The sequence below is a fragment of the Micropterus dolomieu genome, linkage group LG19 (assembly GCF_021292245.1).
Source record: "Micropterus dolomieu isolate WLL.071019.BEF.003 ecotype Adirondacks linkage group LG19, ASM2129224v1, whole genome shotgun sequence".
Classification (NCBI taxonomy): domain Eukaryota; kingdom Metazoa; phylum Chordata; class Actinopteri; order Centrarchiformes; family Centrarchidae; genus Micropterus; species Micropterus dolomieu.
The window spans coordinates 19,254,266-19,273,039 of record NC_060168.1 but is presented as its reverse complement, the minus strand read 5'-3'; the positions used below and the strand labels follow the sequence as shown (position 1 = coordinate 19,273,039).

The 18,774-nt window shown below is 43.0% G+C and overlaps 1 protein-coding gene across 4 annotated transcripts in view; it reads right to left on the bottom strand.

The window, feature by feature from the left end:
- Nucleotides 1-3,461: 3,461 nt before the first annotated feature.
- ccdc88b (coiled-coil domain containing 88B) overlaps nucleotides 3,462-18,774 on the bottom strand; it is a 54,517-nt gene continuing 39,204 nt past the window's right edge. For all 4 annotated transcript variants that reach the window (XM_046030441.1, XM_046030443.1, XM_046030442.1 and 1 more), the window contains 5 exons: nucleotides 17,016-17,161; nucleotides 8,633-8,740; nucleotides 6,847-6,998; nucleotides 4,159-4,503; nucleotides 3,462-3,776 (listed from right to left, as the gene is read on the bottom strand). In XM_046030441.1, coding sequence (XP_045886397.1) covers nucleotides 3,739-3,776; nucleotides 4,159-4,503; nucleotides 6,847-6,998; nucleotides 8,633-8,740; nucleotides 17,016-17,161 — 789 coding nt within the window. In that variant the 3' untranslated portion in view covers nucleotides 3,462-3,738. The remainder of the gene's footprint in view (nucleotides 3,777-4,158; nucleotides 4,504-6,846; nucleotides 6,999-8,632; nucleotides 8,741-17,015; nucleotides 17,162-18,774) is intronic.

Genomic DNA, 18,774 nt, shown 5'->3' with positions numbered 1-18,774 from the left:
GTAATGAATTATAATCTTTAATGCAGAAACCGATCGATACCACCAAGAGAATAAATCAGCTTTTACTGAGAGCGTCAAAGCCCCTTAATACACTAGGGGAGAGAAAGGGAGTGCATGAGGGAGAAAGAGGAGGAGGAGGGGAGCAGCAGGGACAAACTGTTAGGAGAGGAAGAACAATCCTGAAAGAAGCAGAGAGACAGAGAGAGAGGATGAAATAGAAGAGAGAGGGGAGTGTGGGGTAAAGAGGAAGGGATGGAGAGATGGATGGAGGCAGAGCGAGGGAAGTTATAGATGAACAGACTCACCTTTGGGCTAACCTCATTGAGTAAAAGCCTGCTGAAAGCACAGCGATTTTGACAGTTTTGTGAGGAGGCGAGGTTGTAGGGTCAGCCGGTGTGTGTGCACACACACTCCACTTACTTGTTATTTTTCCACCTAGTTGTATTGTGTTCCCTCTCAATGATCCCCTCCCCGACTTTTGTTGCCTGGAGCAAAATATAATTAAATGAATTACACCACCACTTCTCGATCAAAGATCACCTCACCGCTCTCTTGTCTCGGTGGCTGCCCAACCGGGGGGCCTCTGCTGGGAGAAAATGCCTAACAATAATCCATGAATTACAACTTTTTATTAACCCAAAGTGAAGTTTCTGTGGTGTGCACGCATTCTAAATCAGCAGAAACGAACCTCGGAAGAGCTGAAAAAACAAAACAGTTTGATTTGGATTCAGTTGATAGTTGCACAGATTCATCTCAGAGGCAAGCACCAGGCCTAAACATGAATCTAATGCACCTCAAAGTATTTAAAATGCCTAGCCTGTTCAGTTAGTGGACTAAGTGGTTTGAGTGAGGTTTTTGGTCACTGGAGGCTCTTTAGTAAGACACAATCATTAAAATTTCATAGCTCAGACAAGGACTGGAGGTAAAAAGGCGGATGCGGGTGATGAGGAAAGATATATGTGGGCTACAGAGGTGGAGAGAGTCTTGTTGGTTAGAAAAAAGAAAGATGAAATCTTTAGAGAGAGAGAGGTCTTTTCTAGAGGAGAAAGGCCAAAAATATAGAAAAGGAGGGTTGAAAAAGCGATGTTCGCTGATAGTGTCACACCCCTCAGGTGCTCAATAATTAAACAGCTGAGCAGACTCCTGAGATCCAACTGTGATGTCAACCAAGGCAACCATCCATCATTCATCGCTTTAGGAATCAGGGGTGGAGATGGCACTTAATCACTCAGTTTGTGCCAAGAATTTGCTCTCGCTATTTTGTTTTCTTTCTCCAAGGCTTTTTGTGACAGATTTTTTGTTGCTGCTGCTTGTTATGCTCACAGGGATAAAGTCTCCCTTCAAAATAGTTTATTCTAGTGAGAGATCCTGCTGAATAAACAAGGGTCAAGTTGCAAACGAATCACATTCCTGTTTTTTTGTTCATCCTCCTTTTCAAGTGCCCCATTCTTGATAATGCACGGGCGATTTATAAATGACAAAAAAACAACAATCTGTGAATGCTTCCGCTGTGTGCGTAACCACAAGGCTTCTCCGGTGAGAATTTAAAGCCTTACCCTTCACTTTTTGTCTGTGGGTGCTGTCTGTCTGTGCGCCTGAGGGCGTGTGATTGTTGCATTGCACTCATAATAAGCCTCTGAGTGACTGGCAGAACCAATATCTTGCTATCGCTTTGCCCTGCGCTCACTCAGGCGGCTCGGTGTGCAGCCCCCGTCATGCATCTCAATTCCACAAACACAATGTTCAGAGCTGAGAGAAGGGCCCTGCTTTTTGATTAATGTCACCATGACAACTACATAATTCATGAATTGTATTAGCGATCCATTTGTCATTTGCAAATCATAATTCAGGATGTGTGTTTGGGAAAGGCTGGCTGCTACGGCCTGCTATTATCCTCAGTGTTGTCTTCTGAACACTCACACACACACACACACACACACACACACACTCTAAAACAACCCCTACCGGAAATGCTGACGTATCCTCGTCCTAATCTGGGAGGCAGAAGCTCTTTGGAAGCTGCCTGTCTTATAAGAGGGCCCATTTAGCTTCATGATGAACTCTCAGGTCTTCTCATTTGGAAAGCTTGCATGCTAATTCCCCCCTCTTCATCTGTCTGTCTGTCTGTCTGTTGGCAGAGGCCTGGTCGGCTCTACACTGACACCATTTGGTGCCACAGTGAAAGGAGTTAAATCATTAAAGCACTAGTGCAGATCATTTGCCGTTAGATCAATGACTAGATTTACACAGGAACCTTAAGATGAAATTGTATTTTAAACAATTTGCAAGCCAGATGGCAGGGTTTCTCCATGTTAATCACTCTGTGCACAGATCAGGTCAGGGGGTTACAAGGCAGTTTATCATTAGATGTACGTGTTTTATTTTGTTTCCTGCATCAATCCAACCCTCAGATTGATATCTCTAACTGGACTGCAGATGATTTAACTTTTCTTAGTTCATTACATTAGGTTTGTAATTCCAGAGATTGTTGCCTTTCGGTCACCTGGTTCCAGTGGTAATATTCAACATTTTATGAGATCTGGATTATCTCCTTTTTACTTTGAGGACTGTCTTACAGAATACATGATAAGCTTCTAAAAGTGATACTTTTTTTTACTTTGAGTGAGCCAACTTAAAGAGGAGATAATCAGCAGGAGCACCACACACTTTTAGTTAATCCTGTAAAGGTTTATGGAAGACAAGATGAAGGAGTCCTAGTACTGAACTTTAATGCTTGAGTGAAATTAGCATATGAGGACATTTACTTCTCCCAGTTCTGCTCCACTTTGGTATTTCCTCCACCGCTGAACGACATGTTATATATGTTGCTAATGAAATCTATTTTGATTTTCCTGATGTCTTCACTAAGCATCTGTAATTGAGCAGTTCCAGACGCACTGCAGCTTCTGTAGTAAGTTAAGTAAAAATATAGCTGAAATAATATTGTTTATCATTAAAATGGAGTGTAAAAGAAAAATAAAGCTTTATACCTCTCCTTTACCTCTTATCAGTCAGTACTTGAAGACAAGACCTGCATTTGAAGATAAAGATTATTTTATGACAATAGAAGCAATGCTTGTGAATTTCCTGGTAGCCTGTTACCTAGAAAACTTTTTTAGTGTTAGCTTGTTGGTTAAAAAGCTACTGTTACAAGAGTTCATAATGTGATGCTACAGCAGTATAGCAGTATACTCTGAGTAACATTACGCGGCTGCTGAAGCTTTAGCTTCAGATAGGTTTAGTTAAAAAGGCTGGTGCTTAGTGTGTTTAGCTAACAATGTTTTCATTTAAGCTAGCTAGCCACACAGTCCTCCTGACTGCTCTGATGTTACCAGCAATTCCTCCAAATTAAATGACTGATTTGTAACTACCCTCCAGAACAATACAAAAGCGTTGCTCCTGTGCTGATGTAAATGTTGCGTGGGGAATACAGGAGTTGAAAAATAATGAGCTAGTGAAAGCAAAATGTATTCAATTTTATTTTTGACTTATTTATTAATAATGTTTTACTATTTGTTAGCTTGGGGCTCCGAACTACAGAAGTGGTTCATTCGTTACACAGCACCAACACTGTAAATCATGACAGAATGATTTATTCATTTATGTATTCAAAAAATACTAGAAGGATCTCATATTTAAAATAGTTAGACATACAAAAGCCTGCATCAAAACAGTTTGCCAGGAGCACATAATATAAAACTTGCGTTTATTTAATTGAGAGTCGATTGTAGTTCATTCTCAGGCCACTGTGGTGTCATCACTGGAGTGTTGATTGTCTGGAAGGCAGAGAAGATCACAGTCTTAACAGGCACTTGCATGTTTTATTAAGCTGATTATTAAATGGATTTTGAATGATTGTAGATGTTGTGGACACTTTCTGGGCACTGTTTTACTTTGCAGTCCAATTTTTATTCAGCTTGACATTTAACTTGTTACCCCCATAGACCATTCACTATGCTGTGCACATAGCATACTCGCAAACAAACACTATCCATCTGAACAAAACATTTATTTATTTAAATTTGACCATTATCTTACTGGTTTTGCTGTGTTCCTTCTTTTAAGGAAAATGAGACTAAATTAAGTGTTAGGGTTGACATTTCTGAAAGTGTCAAGGCGTGAACACACATCTTCCTCATTCCACTTTCATCTCCTCACCTCTGCCTTCATCCTCCTCGGCATCCTCCTGACTGTTCAATGGTGTGTCTGCTGCCTGGGGTGTGTTTGTTTCACCTCTCTCTCCCTCCCAGAGGACATTTGAGGAATTCTGGCTAGAGCGCAGCTGCAGGCGGGGCGTTGTTTTGTGGTCACCGGGACTGAAGGATTGGGAAACTCCAGCGCCTGCCCTGGCCAATCCCAGCCCCCAGCCATGGCGGGATCCCAGTTTACGACGGCCTCCTGAGCCGGAGCGCATGGTTGGAGTCCCGGGAACCGAGATTTCCGGCTCTGTCTGGGCCTGAGCTTTTCTCAAGGGGGAAGGAGAGACTGGAGCACTGCGGGGGTCTGAAACAGTATGGAATTAATTCAAGGTTAAGAAAGACTTATTTTTACTTAAATTATATGGTTATACAAAGGCCTTGGTACATTAATAATGATATGTATAGTAGGTGATAACATTTTGACATCAGTAAAGCACTGGCTCATTTATTCTGTGATAAGAGTATAATCAATGTTCAAGACCTTCAGCATGATGATGATTTTCAACATTTGTCCTCTCCTATGCTAATTTTTTTTACTGTGTGCCACCAGGTGGCCAAATCTGCCTGATAGTTTCACAGCACAAACCAGGAAGGTATACAACAACTTTTCTTCCAGTGCAAATGCAGTTTCAGGGACTCTTGACAATGGCAGGTGCAGAAATAAATTAAGGTGTAAACTGTGGCTCTGGTGGTGGAGCTGGTTATTGGTTCGATTCCTGGTTCCTCCTGTCCACACATCAAAGTGTCCTTGAGCAACACGTTAAGCCCCGAAAGTTGCTTTGCCAACCATCGGTCTGTGAGTGTGTTAATAAGAAGCATTGTGAAGTGCTTTGTTCTGCTAAAGTACAAAAGCACAGTAAAGTAAGTCAATAACTCTTTATTTTAAACCCCTTATTTAGCTTTAGGCTAATAAGCAGTATATAAACAATTAAATGTACATGTAATGGAGTTATATGTTGACTATGTATCCATGCATTTGTAAACTGTAATTCCTCCTGGGATTCATCAGTATGGGGATATATTTTAAATGTAGCAACCTCTTTTCATAATTTTAGTTTCACTTCAATATTGTATAATGCACACCTGGTCAACAGGTGCATAGGAGAATGACGAATGTAAAACAAGAAACAAACAAAGGTAGAGTACTACTGCACACTATCAGCACTAACATTATTGAAAAGGCAACATTTAAGACATTAAACTCACAAAATGAAACAACAACATCTTTATACTGGAACTACAGTTTTTTTTTTTGTTTAATGTCTGATCAGCCTTTTCAATACATTCAGTGCTGACAGTGCAGTAGTTCACTACTGTTTTTTTTACTTACACAGTTTGGCATTTAAAATGAGAATTATAATCATGATACGGAAATGTATTATTTATCCATCCATCCATCGTCAACCGCTTATCCCAGCTGGCATCGGGCGAAAAGCGGGGTACACCCTGGACAGGTCGCCAGTCCATCGCAGGGCCACACATAGATGAACAACCACTCACACTCACACCTAAGTACAATTTAGGGTCACCAATCAACCTAGGCCGCATGTCTTTGGACGGTGGGAGGAAGCCGGATCACCCGGAGCGAACCCACGCAGAAAGGCCGGGGCAACCGGGGTTTGAATATTGTCTTGAACATCTAGAAGCCTATTTGTTAACTAAAGAACATGACCTTTATATTCTAAAAGACAATCAAAACCTATTTACCAGATATCAATTATATCGCACTGAAATAGCTTAATGAAAACTATTCATTAATTCTGATAGCTTCAGTTTAATAAGATAATGAACTGCTGTAATGCAGTCTGTTCAGAGAGTTGTAAAACCGGCTGCAGCCTGAAAACTGACCTGAGACAAATGGTTAAGTTCAAGTTAACCTGCCATAAAGCAGGTTGGTTTCAGCGTTAAATGTAGGTGTTATGAGAAGTGTCACCTCAAACATAGAAGATAGGAAGCAGCGGACTTTGTGTGGGAAATTTCTTGGCTGACTCAAACAATCTCAACCAGGGATTTGAATTATTATATACTGTTTTGGCTGCATGCACCGTCCGAGAGATTTTCTGCTTCTTCCACTTGGTGTGTACTTTAGAGATCAAGTCTCTCTGGGATACAGGCTCAATAAACACCACAAGTCTTCTTGTCGAGGAACTGAAAGAGTTGGGCCTCCCAGTTTTGGCCCTGACACACAGTTTAAGAAAGCAGGGTTTTAGGGGGGATAATAGAAAACACAATGCGAGGCAAAATACAATTAAATGGGTACAATAACACTGTCAAAAAGAGAGGGAAAAAAATCTTAAATACTGGCTTTGAAAATGTCTGCAGAGAGTCCCCCCCCCCCCCTTCTCAGCCAGCGAATGCATTCAACAGTCAAGGTGCATAAAAAGAGAATGAAGCCTCGCAAATCTTTTCCTTTCAACATGTGGTTAGCAGAGAAAGCCGGTCTCAGTAAGTCTTGGCACTCTGCAGGGAGAGATCTAAGGAGAAGAGAGTGGTATCAATGCTGACCACACTTGGTAGTCATGAGATGATTTGTATGCATGCCTGTAGCCTCGCTTGATGGGGTGAGTATGTGAGCATATCTTTGTGAAAACCAGTCGGCTGGTGTTTGTGTGTATGAGAAAGTGTTTGTGTGTGTTTGTGGTCTCACCAGGCTGAGGTGTGTGTGTGTCTGATGTAAATTCAGTGCTGTCGGCCAGGTTTTCCACGCTGCCCGCGGCGGTGAAGAGGGCACGTCCCTCTCTTCCTCCTCCCCGGGGTTTGATTAGCTTCTTCATCCTGTCTGCAATCCAGTTAGATTTCCTACGAGGACACAGAGGACAGGGACCATTTACAAAGAGGGATGAGGTGAAAAAGAGAGCGTGTGCGCGCACACAATGCCCTGATTTTCCAGAAAACACTAGGAGGATGCCAAGTGTCACAACGGCTGCATCTTGTTCACAAAAATGCATTGTGTTTGTTTTCAGAAAATGAACATTCAAAATTGAAAACAAAATGTTCTTCAAGGTGTCAACTGTCATTAATTATGCCAAAGAAAGCACATTGTAACATGACATTAAGAAAAATACAACTGGAAATGTTATAATTAAAATGTCATTGCCATATTAATTTGTAGCACTTTGAAAAAATGCACACAATTTGTGACACCTGAACAATACTAATAATTAAAATTAAAAATGCTCGCTAGCTGACCAATAAAAGAACAGGTGCACTTCCTCTGAAGGAATTGGGCGTTCTGCTAAAGTGACACACATCTCAACACTATGACCTCAGTTTAGCAAACTATATTTGGTCCTCCCAGTTTTAGTCAACATATACACATACTTTACAAAACCAGGGTTTTGGGGATAATGGAAAACACAGTGCAAGGGAAATTAAATGAAATGGAGACAATGCTGTATATCAAAACACACAACACAAGTGTTAATCTTCCCCTGATATAGAGTACAAGCCATCATCTCCATATGTAGGGAGGTACTAATTTCTGTTACCATAATGAACAATAATATACAGTATAATAGAAATGTTTCATCAAAAGGGTTATACAAACATTTTTGCAAATCCCAGTGTAAAACCTCAACATCTTTTGAAAAAAAAAGAAAAAAGCCGTCATAACAATAAAAATTATCTGAATAAAAGGATTAATTTTATTTAATCCAAATGTTTGCACTGTATGTACCGGGTCAAATTCAAAGCATTTCTTTTCAGGTTGAAACCTAGAAAGGCAGATTGCCAACTCTTAGAGCTGAATAAAATGTAATGAAGAGGGGAAAGAATAATAAAATGCTAAACTGAAGGCTAAAGTACTGACATTCTTTTGTGTTTCTGGAGTGCAGCTCCAAGTTCATACATGCTTTTAAGAGTAACTAAAATATTAATATGGCAACAATTTTGGAAATTACATTGTAAATATTCCACGTTAATTTTCTTCATCAAAATTAACAAAATATCTTTAGTGATAAAAAAGAAATACTTTGCTGCCAAAAGTGCATTTACATACAGAATGACCGGCTCATCAGGTACATCTGTACAGAAATGAAATACATGAGCACTGCCATAAATCCTATGTTTAAGTTTATAACATTTAGCTTTTATTGGCACCACATGAGATGTGCTGATTTTATATTATATTTTATTAATATTTTGTCCATACTTAATGAAATTGACAAAATACTACAAACATCTTTCAATATAATACAATTCAAAAGCACAGAGTTGATTCAACTCTCAGGCACAAAAACTGAACAGTATAAGCCTCTATAATTTATTGATACAAGACCAGCCCGACGTTGACTTAAAATACAGGTTAAAAGCTCTATACCTTTGTGCAAAGCAATTTGAATTATCTTTTGTGTATGTTAATATTAGTATATTTGGTGTAGTTAACTAATAAACTGGCAGTTCTTTGAATAGGTAGATATCTTTGTGTACAGTACTTGGCCTTGCTGACTGGAGGTTGCATGCTGGGCTCGAGGACTCTATACTGATCCATGATCTTCTCCACCAACTTCTGCTTCTCCCGACGGAGCTCGCTCAGTTTCTCCCTGAAGGAAAACACAAAGAACCAAAAACTAAATAGGAAGGTCTGTTTAATTCATTCCGTGCATTTATTATCATTGTGAGTAGATGAGATTATTCTAGATATGTGAATGTAACATGGCTGATAGTATCTGACTCAGCCCATTTCTATAAACTCACTACTGAAAAATGGAGCCTGCTGTGCTGTTTAAGCTGGATTCTTTTAAAACCAGCGGATCAGAGAAGAGGTCGCATGTGGATGTTAATGTGGCAAGCGGTGGTTCAGGGTTCACGCTGCGATGTGGACAAACATAAAGCAGGACAGTGTTGAAAAATAGCCTGCATGCTCAGCAAACCCCTGCTAATTGAAGCGGTCAGTATCAAGGTCTGTGTACATTTATAGCCTGCGAGTGGTAGGCTCTAGGGATGGTGATGTCGGCCGTTCAGTCAGTCCACCACTTTGGTCCAGACTAAAATATTTAAACAACTATTTCATAGAACACTAATGCTACAAAGCAGGTTCTGCTTTGACCCTGTAGCATTACTCTGATTTATGCTTTTCTGTTTTAAAGTACAAGTCAGGGAAAGCCGTTATGAGATCCTGTTTTACATATAGGGTATAAATCAAAAAACACATCTGGGGCTGTACACATGATTTCTAAGTAATACACAAGCAACATTTTATTCTACTGTTTATTTTTTGTTTGTATATTTGTTGTTTAAGCCCAGCTAGCAGCATGGGTCTACTGACGGCCATGTCAGTCTGTCAGTCGGTCCACCACTTTGGTGCGGACTAAAATATTTCTAATAATATAATAATTTATACAGACATTCATGGTCCCCAGAGGATGAATCCTATTGACTCTAATGCCACCATGAGGTTCACATTTATCGTTTTGAGAGAAATGTCTCAACAACTACTGTGTTAGATGAATAGCCATGAAATTGTGTTCCTGAACAGTAAAAAGTCCCCTGACTTTGGTTTATAACCTCATCCCCTCAAAACTAATGAAATTCCCATCAGTCTCAGCTGCACTTTGTGTTCAGTGCTAATTGAAATGTTAGCATGCTAACATGCTAAACTAAAATAATGAACATGATAAGCATTATACCTGCTTAACATAAGCATGTTAGCATGCTGACATGCTAATGGCACAAAGCACCACTATGCAGCTGTAGACTCTTACGGATGTTTTCATTTTTCTTATTGGATGTTTTCCAATTTAGTAATGTGGCCATCAACTCTGGTTCTTTTTGTGTCTTTCATTCTGTTTACCTCTTCAACTCCCCCCCACTACTATGTGTATCAACTACCAAAGCATCTAGCTTGCAGCAGAGCAGAATCTAATGTATTAAATAAGTTAAGAGTATGATGAAGCATTCTTGAAGGCCAGTTCGATTTATTTTCTGAACGCTTATGAGGCCTCCTCACATGCTTGCTCACTTCACAACATTTTCCTCAACATTAGTTTGGAAGGGCAAAGTAAATTTTTATAAGGTGGTTTATCTTAAAGGTATATATTTGAAATGTGAATCCGACTGGACATGTGATATTTGGTGCTTTTTTTGTATCTATCCTGGTTACTCACACATATAATACCACATCACATGGACTAATATGAAGCACATTCATTTTTGTTTTATTCATTTTGTTGTCACGATTCACTTGTCTTGTTCCTCATTTCACCAAGGAACACAAAGCAAAAGCTGAACATGAGCCTGAGTCAGACGCAGTTTCCCTTCACATCATTTTTTAATGCCTGTTTTTCTAAGCAAGAGAAGCTGCTGGCTATGAGATAATGACATCCACCCCTTCCACCCCTGATACCCTATTTGGACTTGTATCCTGGTGTTAGTTTGGATTACATTCTCATCCCTAATGAACCACGCCACAGTTTACTTGGCTCAGGACAAAGACCTGCATTTCCTGCTCAAATAACCTGAGCTGCTCAGAAGTTGTTTTCAGAGCCCCAGTTTTCTTTGTACAAGTGCCGTTCTATCTCACACAGGCTCCGCCCTCTACTGGACTCTATTGGTACTACCTCCTCCAATCACACGCACGCACTTGCCCACTGGAATTTTATCGTGCACGTAGCCGACCAATAGGACGTCGCTACCGAGAGGTGCATGACGTATAAATAGCAGTGTCCCTACTGCCTCAGCATCCTTTTTTCTTCAGCAAACGGTGAACTGCTCACTGAATTCACCACCTCCACGGATGGAGTCGCCACTTCTAGAAAATTATCTTTGCACCCGGGCGAGGTGACCCATGTCCTGCCTGGATGAGTCCAGGCCACCCCCCCGCCAGCCGACCTGCGGCTGGGGAAGGGAGCGACTGGCCAAGTGACCGTTATGGAGGGAGAGAGGCCTGCTGACGCTGCCACAGTCCCCCATATGGTGTGCAAGACGCCATTGTTGTACATGTGCTGCTTGTGTAAAACTATGGTAAGGCTTTTGAGAATGTGGAAACCGTTTTTTGATTAAAACATGTTAATTACATTCCTCAAAGAGCTAAGTTAACTTCTCTCATCAAAGAGCTAACGTTAACTCCTGGGATGAGGCTAAGGGTTCGCCCTGCGGCCTTGTGTTCACGAAGCCACTGTTCTAACGTGCATGGGTCGAATGAAGGGCTGCTGCCATGACAGTGACACAATCGCACATTGTCAACATATGCTCAACTGAACCAGCGCAGCGTTCAGCTGACTAGCTGCGACGGCATGAATCGAGCTAGCGCCAATCTAGGTCAGATAAAGCCGGATAGACTCAACCAGACAACACATCTCTTCCAGCGGTGCGGCCTGTGGCACTTTATCACAGTGAACAGCGGCTCATTCTCCCAGCAGCAGCTCGCTGCAGTGGAGAGGAGGATGCCCTGTCCTGACTCGGCTTCACTCGGCAGCTGTGTTGATATTGACTGCTCCACTGACGACGCACTCACAGTGACACTGCCGTCATTGGAGCAGCGAGCTGTGGTGCATTCAAGGACACCACGGATCAACAGACCGTGGAGTATTCAAGGACACCACGGAGCAGCAAGACGTGGTGCGTTCAAAGACACCGGGGAGCAACCGGCCCTGGTGCGTTCAGGGACACTATAGCCCGTTTGACGTCGGCCCCCCCTTGGGCTAAACTTCATTTATGGAAAGTGTGGCGGTGGAGAGTGCCGAAGATCCGTTGTTGAATGCAGAATGGCGACACTGCTGCATGCTGACAAGCTGGGTGGACAGCATTCTGAGACGAGGCTACTCTCTTCAGTTCTGCTGTTCTGCTTGTGTGTACACTGTGGTGATGCTTGTGAATGTTAAACTGTTTATTAGAAACCCATTACATTCTTAAAAGGGCTAATTCCCCACCACCAACCCCATCACATTGAGCTAGTCGTGTTGACAGCATTCTGAGACGAGGCTACTCTCTTTAGTTCTGCTGCATACCACCAGTTTTCCTAGACATAATGGAAGACTGTCTATCCTCTCAAGAGGAAGTGGACTTCCTGGCCGCCGACATCCAGCAACTTCTGCTGAAGCAGGCTGTCTTAGGGCATCTCTGCGCATGACATGCACAGAGGTCTTGCACCATGTACTTTTTGGTCCCCAAAAAGACGAGAGGCTTCTGAGCCATTGTGGATCTCCGCTACCTGAACCAGCATAATGGACAAGAGGGCGTTTCCACATGCTGATGATCAAGAAAATGCTGGAGCCAGTGCAGCCCGGCAACTGGTTCACCGCCATCAACCTGAAAGATGCCTATTTCATGTCGAGGTGACACAGTAACACGGAATTTCTAGGCTTCTCCTCTCAGGGGGTATCCTACAAATACATTAGGCTCCCTGTCAACTACTCACTAGCCACCCACACACTATGCAGATGCATCGCACTGCAATTGTTGTGCGAGAAGGGCATGAGGGTTCCTTTCTACTCACAACCTCATGGTCATGGAGAAATTGAAGCCTTGAGTGATCTCCACACAGCCCATTGATTTTGCACCTCAACAGCCTGGGGTTGCGATCAATTGGGAAGAAAGCTCCCCCCAGCCGCTGCAGTGAGCGGAGTATCTGGGGATTGTGCTCAACTGCAACACTCCAAGAGCTTATCGCTTGTGCGCGTCGCTTGGCGGTCCACAGGCTGCAGCAGCCCTTTCAACTCTAGTGCAGGAGGATGTGATTCTGGGGGTCTCTCACTGTGTGGCAGCGCGGGTGCTGCTCGGCAGGGTGTCTTCATCCGTGTCAGTCTTCATAGATGAGTCTCTCACTGGATGGAAAGGGACCTGCCAAGGGAGTGCAGTGAGTGTTGTGGCTCCCCGAGGAGAGCCGAGGGGGCCACACACCACATATCCACAATCCGCTCCAGGTTGTGTTTCCAGTGTGGTGGTGCGTTTCCTCCAGCGCATACATCAACAGACAGGGCGAAGTACAATCCACAGCTCTGTTGGCGCTTGCAGGGAGCCTATGGACGTGGGCATCAGAAGACCTGCTGTCTCTGAAAGCCCTTCACGTCCCAGGCTTGGAGGACGGCGGTGGCTGACCTCATGTCGAGGGCTGGCCTCCAACCGAGCGGGTGGAGACTGCACAACATTGTGGTCCACAGATCTGAGCTTGCTTCGGGAGAGCAGAGGTGGATCTGTTTGCCAACACCCAATGCCCGCTGTGGTTCTCAATTCAGCCACAGGACAGCCCACCCTTGGGGATGGATGCGTTACACACGTGCCATTGCCATAAGGGCTGCTGTTTGCATTCCCCCCCACCCCATCTCATCCCTCCAGTTAGGTGAGGCGTAAATGGTCGTTTGTCATTCTGTTAGAAGTGACGCGGCCTACATTGACAGTGCCCTGGCCTGTACCTATGGTCTGGGGGGCTCTGTCACAAGGGTGATGCTTCATATGCACAATGCTGGTGTTGGACCAGCCTCTCCAGGTTTTTCTCCTAAAATTGTGGAGAGGCTGGTCTATCCGCTGAAGTCGCACAGACCATCCAAGCGGCGGGCAGTCTCCACCACGTCTTGCTGTAAAGCTAAGTGGTTGAGATTTCAGCGTTGATACATTGAGAGGGAGACGGATCTGCCTACCTGTTCGGTGGGATCCGTTTTCTCTTTCCTGCAAGGTCTGATGGAGAAGGGGCTGTCGCGCTGCAGCTATCTCTCCTGTCACAGGGGGTTTGGTGAAAGAACAGTCTTCACCCACTCCCTCGTGATACGCTTTCTGCAGGGTGTGAGAAGACAGCGACCGGTGTCGCGTCTCTCGGCGCCTCAGTAGGACTTGCTGCTTGTGTTGGTGGCTCTAATATCTGCACCTTATGAGCCCCTGGAGCAGTCCTCATTGAAAATGCTATCTCTTGAACAGCCCTGCGCCTTGCTCTCACCTCTGCTAAGAAAGTGAGTTGCCTGTCGGTTCACCCCAGCTGCATGCTGGTTCTTGGTGTCCACAGTGCAGTCAGATTGAGACAACATACCTCCTTTGTTCTTAAGAAAATAAGGAGCATGTTCAGGTCCAGGACAATAAATCTGGATGCTTTCTATCCCCCTACCCCACTTAGGGTGCAGGGAGGTGAGAGTGCATCTGTTGTGTCTATGTGTGCTAGGCTAACATCCTATGTAGAGCACACAGCCCCCATTCGATGCACTGGTAAGCTGTTTGTCTGTTTCAGTGACAGTGCAGTCAGTAAAACCCTGTCCAAGAAGAGCCTGGCCAGCTGGCTTTGTGAGTGAATCTCCCAAGCGGGAACAGACCCACCCTTAGCGGTGCGTGCACATTCCACTTGGAAGTGTGGAAGTGTCTATGACCCTTTTTCAGCGGGGTGTGTGTCGAAGAGATCTGCACAATGGCATCTTGGCCCTTACTGTGCCCGTTTGGGCGTTTCTATCTCTTGGATATGTCAGGATCCAGCTCGCAATTGTGACCTAGGATCTGAAAAGTGAGGATCTGGTGATTACTGGGAGTGGAGGGGGAACATACACTAGCAGTGCCTGACGTTTCAGTCAGAAGTCAGGGCAGTGCAGGTGTTAATGGTCAGGCCAAGCCCCTATCGGTCCAGCGACCTTCTCAGGGGTGTCCCACCATTCTGTCACTGGGTGATGTGGTGGTCGTGGTTGGTGTGGTGGACTTTGGCTTGTTGCGGCTAGGGCGGACAGTCATCGGGCTCCACCCACAGTACCCATAGAGTCCAGTAGAGGGCGGAGCCTGTGTGAGATAGAACGAAGGTTACGATATGGTAACCCTAGTTCTATAAGCACAGGCGGAGCCCTCTACCGATGAGCCCTGCCGCTCTGACGCCGTCTGCTGAAGAGGTGGTCGGACGCTGAGGCAGTAGGGACACTGCTATTTATACGTCACGCACGTATCGGTGCGTGATGTATACGTATCGGTAGCTACGTCCTATTAGTCGGCTACGTGCACGATAAAATTTCACTGGGCAAGTGCGTGGGTGTGATTGGAGGAGGTAGTACCCATAGAGTCTAGTAGAGGGCTCCGCCTGTGCTTACAGAATTAGGGTTACTACATTGTAACCATTACTCTGAATACTACTGAATGTATAAAAACAGCACTCTTTTCAAATAATGAGTAGGAATAAAATATTTAGTTCTTTGCATTCGGTAGGCATGGAAAGGGTGATACTGTTTCAAGTCAGGTTCGATATGGATTCAAGTCAACACCTTGAAAGTCGCCCCCAGAGTGATGAAACAGCATCTTAAGTCTCATCTACAAACAAAAGTGCTTGATATTAGTGACACCTCACTCAATGTGTCACTCTAGCTACTTAAATTTCAGTAGCATCTGTCTGTATTATGTGCGTTCTTGCTACCTGAGGGATGCTGAGTTCTAATGATGACTATTTAACAATCATGTGTACTCAAAACACATAGCATCTTGTATTGCACCTCCTTATATCCTTAAACTTGCATTAGCTGGGTTTTTTTTGGCCACAACAAGCTATAAAAACACATGTGGCTTTCTAGTAGCTAAATGCTCCACTATGTTCAACAGCTAGTTGTTGCTGCCATTTGGTGCTAGATAGGTAACGCACAACGTTTTTTTTAGGTCTTTCTGCACATGAACAAGATAGATAAAACTATATTTTTCATTGTACGCCAATGTTACATATAAACATTACACATATTTTTTGTCTTTGTTTGTCAGGATCCACCCTTCTATCTTGAGTCCCATTATCCCAGCATTGATTTTGATTTTCTTTCTATAATTCAGTGTTATTTCTTTCTCTTTTATAATAATAACTGCAATGATATGGATTAAAACTCAAAATACATTTCTGTGGGTCTAAATAATGCATGGCTGTTTAACATGCAGTTGTAATAGAGGGTAGTGTTACAGGTGTAAGAGGCTACAGACCTCGCATGGCAGGGCACTGAACTAAAATGTGCTGTGAAACACCTGGAAATGTGACATTTTTTCTCAGAAATTTAAGAAAATAAAGTGAAACCTGTGTGGTCAGGAAAATAAAAACTTTTCAAGAACTAAAGCTTAAAATTAAGCTACAAAAAGAATTTTTTTAACTTAAGAGAAACCTGGCTCATTAGATTTGAAGGATGAATCCAGCTCTGCATGCTCACTATTAGTTCTGGATTAATCTTTTACCAGTCTATTATCATTTAAAAGGATGACTGCTGAGTGCTGTTGGACTGTGAAATTGTTGCCTCGCAGTCTCAAACCTTCATATAAGTGCTTTTATGCACTGGATATGAATACAGAATGGTTTAACAGTTACAATTTGTTAACAACACACATAAAGTTTGCCCCTGCTTGTTGGTACAATTTGAACAACAGCATTAAGATGCTTTGTTGTGAGGAAACCTGAGGCCTGTACCACGAAGCAGGATTTGAGCTTATCCAGGTAACTTCGGGTTTAACCCTGGGTTTTCAGTACCACGAAGGGGGTTCACTTCTTACCGGGATAGATTTCCATGGTAACTTACAGTATGTATATGTATATGTAATATAGCTTTCTTAGGCCTACTACAGAGACTGTAGTCATTAGTTCATAAAATGTGACGCTCTGCTGACAGTGGACTTGTTCATGTCTGTGATTGGTCATCTGCTGCTAACACCGCCTCTTTTATGTGAACGCGCTCACGGCTGAATTGGGAAACCCTGTGTTGACTTACCGAGTTGATAACCAGCTTCGTGGTACCGCTGATCCCGATCGTGTATGTTAGGGTTAGTTAAGCCAGATAACAAAAATATATCCTGAGTATGTTGAACTCGCTTCGTGGTACAGGCCCCTGATCTCCACTCCTATTTTCCGTGTGAAACAAATCATCTAGATTGTGTGTGCTGGCGAGTGTGGGTACTGACTGGTACTCCCTCTGCTGTGAATAGTGCTGGTCCCGGCGCTCCAGGCTCTGCTCCAGTAAGGCCCGGTTCTCCTTCAACAGGCTCTGGTTCTGCTCCGCTAACTGTCGGTTTTCCTCCTCCATGTTCCCCTTCAGCTGGGTCAACAGCTACACACACAAAATCAAAATAAATTGTTTAGTAAGATCAAAATACATAGTTTTTGTTTGTATTTGTACACAGCCCAATTAGTCTGTATAAGCATGATAACTTGTGTCCATCTATGAATGTATTCCCAAGACAGTGTGTGTATGTGTGTGTTAGAAATGGACAAAGTTGACAAGAAAGCAAATGCAAAAGACCATAGAAAACACAAAATGGATCTGCAAAGATCTATATACAGGTTGTTTCAGTATTTGTTGAATAGCAGTATAAAATGTGTCAGTCTCAAAAAGAAGATGTTTATAGTGTGTAAAGTATGAAAGGCAACTGAAATTGGCACAAAGAGACCCAGCAGTTGGTGATTGATTTGCTGGGGACCTGGTCAAAAAAAGATCAAACCTGACAAAAGTGGGAAGCAAGAGGTCAGTGCTCACCAACACTGACTGACTAAATGGCACATAACTGCAAACCACAGAATTCATTCAGCTGCTCTATAAAATTGTACATTTAAGAGTTTCATGAAGATGTTTTTTTAAGCAGAGATCACATCCAAGGCTGACGCACAAAACCATATCACCTAGTGTATCAAACATAACTACCAAAAAAAAGCAGTGAAAATAGGTAAAAATAGATGTTTGGGCTAAGAAAACTATCCAATAATGCTTTCAGACCACAAACTTTTTCTATAACGGGAAAATATCCAACACTTATTATGCAAGATTATAGTCTTACAAGAATGTGCGGCCACACCTTTACTGAACGTGTCTCGTAATTTCCTATTTGAGAATCTGTGGCGAATTATTCTTTGCCACAGTCCTGTCCAGTGTAGCTCCATCAAAAAGCACAGCTGCTGCAACAGGTTACTCTACATTAAAGAGAAGAGTTGTCACCTTTCCATTTCTCTGTTTAGCTTCTGAAAAACAGTACAAAGTGAAGGCTGTATGTCCAGTGCTAATATATGGGAATGCTGATACTTCACCTTCTTCACCTTCTTCTCCTGAAAAAATTCTAATCTGCTAATCTGATCCAAGTTAGTAATTTAAAGGAATAGTTCCACATTTTGGTAAGTAAGTTAATTTGCTACCATCTGAATGTCTCAACAGAAATCGAGACTCATCAAACCAGGCAACATTTTTCCAGTCTTCAACTGTCCAATTTTGGTGAGCTCTTGCAAATTGTAGCCTCTTTTTCCTATTTGTAGTGGAGATGAGTGGTACCCGGTGGGGTCTTCTGCTGTTGTAGCCCATCCGCCTCAAGGTTGTGCGTGTTGTGGCTTCACAAATGCTTTGCTGCATACCTCGGTTGTAACGAGTGGTTATTTCAGTCAAAGTTGCTCTTCTATCAGCTTGAATCAGTCGGCCCATTCTCCTCTGACCTCTAGCATCAACAAGGCATTTTCGCCCACAGGACTGCCGCATACTGGATGTTTTTCCCTTTTCACACCATTCTTTGTAAACCCTAGAAATGGTTGTGTGTGAAAATCCCAGTAACTGAGCAGATTGCGAAATACTCAGACCGGCCCGTCTGGCACCAACAACCATGCCACGCTCAAAATTGCTTAAATCACCATTCTTTCCCATTCTGACATTCAGTTTGGAGTTCAGGAGATTGTCTTGACCAG